General features: G+C 34.6%; 1 protein-coding gene across 1 annotated transcript; it reads right to left on the reverse strand.

Moving 5' to 3' along the window:
• Positions 1–2,454: 2,454 nt before the first annotated feature.
• On the reverse strand, positions 2,455–4,427 carry LOC131066629 (galactinol synthase 4). The gene is made up of 4 exons (XM_058001440.2): positions 3,959–4,427; positions 3,530–3,853; positions 3,064–3,198; positions 2,455–2,970 (listed from the first exon to the last, which is right to left on the reverse strand). The coding sequence occupies exons 1-4, from the start codon at positions 4,304–4,306 to the stop codon at positions 2,761–2,763; spliced, it is 1,017 nt and encodes a 338-aa protein (XP_057857423.1). The 5' UTR covers positions 4,307–4,427; the 3' UTR covers positions 2,455–2,760.
• Between the last annotated feature and the right edge of the window lie 203 nt (positions 4,428–4,630).

The following is a 4,630-nucleotide window of genomic DNA, read 5'->3' on the forward strand; positions in this document are numbered from 1 at the left end:
AGATTGTCTGTGATCTTTCCAAACATTTTCATCCAATCTCTCGAGGGGGCATATCACTCCCATCTTGGGGCAACTTTGTATCAGTTCATATTATCTTCTTTGAAACAACGCGACAAGCTGCATTGTCTCAAAGAGGGGCAAAATGTAGACACCTAAAATTGTCATGTCTAATTAAATAAATATCTTTATTTATTTAATTATTTAAGCCTAATTCTTCTATTAATTAAATAAATCTTTATTTATTTAATTAATTCATTTATCCTCTTCTAGCCCTATTTCTCATTTAAATAAATACATTTATTTATTTAAATTATCCTTTTGCCTAAATTAAATAAATATCTTATTTATTTAATTGATCCCACTTCTTCTATTAATTAAATAAATCTTTATTTATTTAATTAATTCATTAGCCTTTTCTACCTAGGACACATGTCATTCATCTATTAATTCATACACTACCTACCCTCTCATTATTTTCTTATTTCCTTTACCTACTCTCTAATCATAGCCGATCATTTATCTTTTACACCTCTCAATCTTACCCCTCCATTTCTTATAGTGTTTTCTATATAAAGAGATGATTCCTTCATTATCAACCCTATGCATCCTGACTGATCAATCGACTACACTACGCTTTCGAACTTGCATATGCGATCCTACTTGCAACCATATTTTCGTTCTTTGTTGAGTTCTTGTGCACATATAAAATCTAAGAGCAAATATATCAAGAAAGATCAATGGAGATAGGAATAATGGAGATTCAAACCCTATTGGACATGTGATGGTATAATCTTTGTGATTTCATTTGATTTGCATTGTCTTAGGTAATCTTCATATGTTATGGTGGATCTTTGTTGTTGTTAGGCTAGGGTTTTGTGGTTGAATTCATTTAGCCTTTCAATATTGTTGTTATCCATTTTCACCGTATACAGAAATATCTAATTTATTGAATTGCAAAAATATACAAACCTTTATGGATCAAGTTCGATACAAATAATTTCATGGAGCAAACTACTTACTAGATCATCAAATGTGATTGATGATTGAAGGGTTCCTCTAGGTCTAGGCTTCAAAGAACTAAACTCTTCTAATAATCTTGAGGGTAAGTGGAGAAAAAAAGAATGTTAAAATATTTTTCAAAGATTAAGTATTAGAGTATAAACTGTCCTCACTTCACCAAGCCCTTTATGAGGGATCTAGCTTAGCCAATAATGATGACTTCCTTGATATTTAAAAAAACCTACAATAAGGTTTCTAGCTTAAAAAGAAAAATCACTAAAAGCAAGGAAAAAAAACTAACAAATTTTAGGAAGGAACCTTAGTGCCACTACTTTTGCAACCACTTTTTAATCTTGCAACCACTTTTTAATCACCAAAATTCTATGAGGATGAGGTGAGAGCCTATGACACCTAGTAGTAGATAGCCCTTAATAGAATGTGTTGCATCCAAATACATAAAATATAAAAAAAATGTTATAAATGATAAAGTCACTTTATAATATATTAATAGCTTTTTGAAGTGGAAACTCTTTTGAGCAATACCCAATACAATACAATTCATGGATAACCCATCTAAACCCTTTATTTAAAGTAATAATACATATGATAATTACTTCTCATGCACGTGGAATAAACAAACTTAGAAAAAAGAACAAGTTACAAGGCACACATTTGACCTACTTTTATTAATAAAGATTAATACAAAAAGAAGTAACTGGGAATAAATAGTTAGGATTATGGATCTTATATTTTTTGTCTCTCACTTTTTTGGATTAAGGCTTCAAGATGATATTTTGGAGGGTTTGAAAGAAGGGTTTCTGTTAGGCATCCATAAATCACTCATTATCCATCATTTTGGACTAAAATCCAACCCTACTATTACATTCAAAAAGCTCAAAATCCTCATATCAATAATCAATTCATCTATTTCAGATAACTTTTCTCTTAGCCCTCTAAAACTTTCCTCCACCTCACTTTATTGTATATAAAGAACATTCTCTACACAGGGGGCATATTTTATGGAAAAATTGACATATTATACATAATTTTAGGGTCGCATGATGTAAGCACATTTGTATGGATGAGATAAAAGTTTAAATCTACAAACTATTTTACTATTATTAATTTGCTTCAAGATTTGATTGTGTAACTATTTTAGCATAAACATTTCAGATCACTCTTCTTAGAATGTTTAGAAAATATTAAGATATATAAGATTGTAAATTGAATATAACAAATTATAAAATATAATAAAAAATGTTTCTACATTACAATTCACTACGCAAACTATCAAAATTTAACTTAATATGGTGTTAAAGGCCGAATAGTGATACAAATTAATGACACAAAATAAATTAAGAGATGTAAGTGGTCCAGATATCAGTCAAGTTGAGATTTTCATCGACAATGGTTTGAAAATGTCGGTAGACCCCATTAGAGGGGTAAGATCGTGGCTGTAAAAGATCTCCATTCCCCTTTATTAAATTTAATAGCATCACACAAAGAGAAAGTCAAGGTTTCGGCAGGTTATGTAGGGTTACAAGTCATTACATTTCCTGGTTCAAACACAGATCTCCTTGCTCAAAAGCTTTGATAGAACAATTTTCCACAGATTTAATGTGTAACTCTTATGATAATTTAATTATAGATGTGGAGCTACCAATGGTAGCAGCTAAATACATATAAATTCCAGCCAGTAGTGTCATCATTGTATACAAATCTACATATCCTGTTTGTCATCACAGCATGAGTTTTTTTCGCTCAAGCTGCAGGTGGAGCAGGCAATATGTGTGCCCGCTTAAGCATTTGAACATCAACACTCTCTTCTCCTTCAGATTTTCTCTTCACCTCGTTTGATGTGAAGTCCAGGGAATCATCGTCGTATATCTCCCACCACTTGTTCACCAATGTCTTGATATCTTCCCTCTCCATATTTTCCTCCTCACCAGTGAACCTCCACGGTTTCGAACCCTGCACATATCGACTAATTGAAATCAGTAATCTAGAGAAAGATAAATACTCGCAGTAGTTTTGTTCCATTGAAAAGAAAAAAGCCAAACTTACAGCTGCACAATAATGCGCTACTTTAACTTTGGCAAGGTCGACATTCTCCGGATGGCGCCACAGCATGGCCAAAACCAGATTGTAAACTAACGGTATTGGCTTGTACAGCTTCTGGAAATACATGTTCAAGAAATCCTGAAAACAAAGATGATTCTATAGTTAGAGATATGAATAAGTTTAGGTTATCATTCATAAAATAATAGTACACAAAAAAATAGTTGGAGAGAAGTCAGGTTTAAAACTGAAGTTCGGAAGATAAAACATACAAATAAATACAATGTCATTAAACCGTTAAAGCAGTAGCAGAAAGGAGAGGAGGATTCCAATCAGCCAACTTCCTCATACATCAATCGATTGAAATGTTCACAAAAGAAACCACCCCAAATGTCCCAAAAATAAAAGCACACCCATAATTATTAAAAAGGTAAGGTAGTTTGCAATGTGAAACAAAAGTGGTATGACATACCTGCTCTGCAAAGGGTGTTGGAGGGGTGGACATGAGAATCTCCATCATGTTGTCAAAAGTTGAATTGCTGGGCTCAAACACAAACATCCCGGCGTTGAAGTACAGAGGTGGACGCTGCTTTTTCAATTCGACAGGCCATGCCACCTTATCAGGACACTGCTGACAGTACCCGATCTGATATTGGGTAGTATGACTCCACGTCTTCTCGCAGAAACAGTCCATGACGGCATACAAATACCCATCCCGCATGTCGAAGAGATTGTCAATGTTGTCGAAGACTTGAATGTCCGCGTCCAAATACAACATTTTGCTGTATTCCTCAAACTGCACATCCATAACCCACGATGTCAAAAACTCAATTGCAATCAACCAGAAAGAATAAAAACAAAGAAAATTAAGAATTAAGAATGAAGAATGATGTATACATACCTCCCAGATGCGCAATTTAGAGTAATTGAGGACATAATAGGCCATGGCGAACTGGACTTGATTCTCAGGAGGACTGATGGGCTCGATCTCTCGAACAATACAACCCTGGTTAAGCAATTGCAACCTGTGGTCGTGTGGAACATCTGGTAAGACTGCCACCACCAGAGGATATAAACTCTTGACCTTTCTGAGTCCTTTGGCCAGACCCACAACACCCTTAATGTAATCTCCTGATCCGGCGAGGAAAGTAACATATGCTCTCTTGGATCGTCCTCTGCAGTTAGCTGACTCCATTTTCCCGTCCAAGATTTCAGCAGGAAACTCAGGACCCATTAACAAATCTTTCATCTACCAAGCAACTAATTTGAAAATGAAGTTACAAGTATTAGAGATGATGCTATTGATACAAGGAAAGAATTGATTATCTGTGTCGGGATGTTGGAGTTTTATAGGTAAAGAAAGATTGAAGTTATCTTTATCATTAATATCTGCAATTCAATGGATGTATGGAGGTGTTCATCTACGAGGAGGGTAGCGTGAAAGTCACGGAGGCGGAAGAAAAAGTAGGTTTAGTATATTCGCAGATATTCCAAGAGCGAAAGAAGTGGATTGAATTGGATGGTTCAATGGTAAAGTCGTTGATTCGAGATAGACCCCACAGTCTAGAAAGTG

This window comes from Cryptomeria japonica, chromosome 4, assembly GCF_030272615.1.
Source record: "Cryptomeria japonica chromosome 4, Sugi_1.0, whole genome shotgun sequence".
Lineage (NCBI taxonomy): Eukaryota > Viridiplantae > Streptophyta > Pinopsida > Cupressales > Cupressaceae > Cryptomeria > Cryptomeria japonica.

What these genes read in the sequence shown, in the direction of transcription:
- LOC131066629 (XM_058001440.2), bottom strand. Translation starts at nt 4,306, where the DNA reads ATGAAAGATTTGTTAATGGGTCCTGAGTTTCCTGCTGAAATCTTGGAC. An exon ending in CAACACCCTTTGCAGAGCAG is followed by an intron (nt 3,199 to 3,529) that starts GTATGTCATACC and finishes CTTTGTTTTCAG; the next exon opens with GATTTCTTGAACATGTATTT. An exon ending in TAGCGCATTATTGTGCAGCT is followed by an intron (nt 2,971 to 3,063) that starts GTAAGTTTGGCT and finishes CGATATGTGCAG; the next exon opens with GGTTCGAAACCGTGGAGGTT.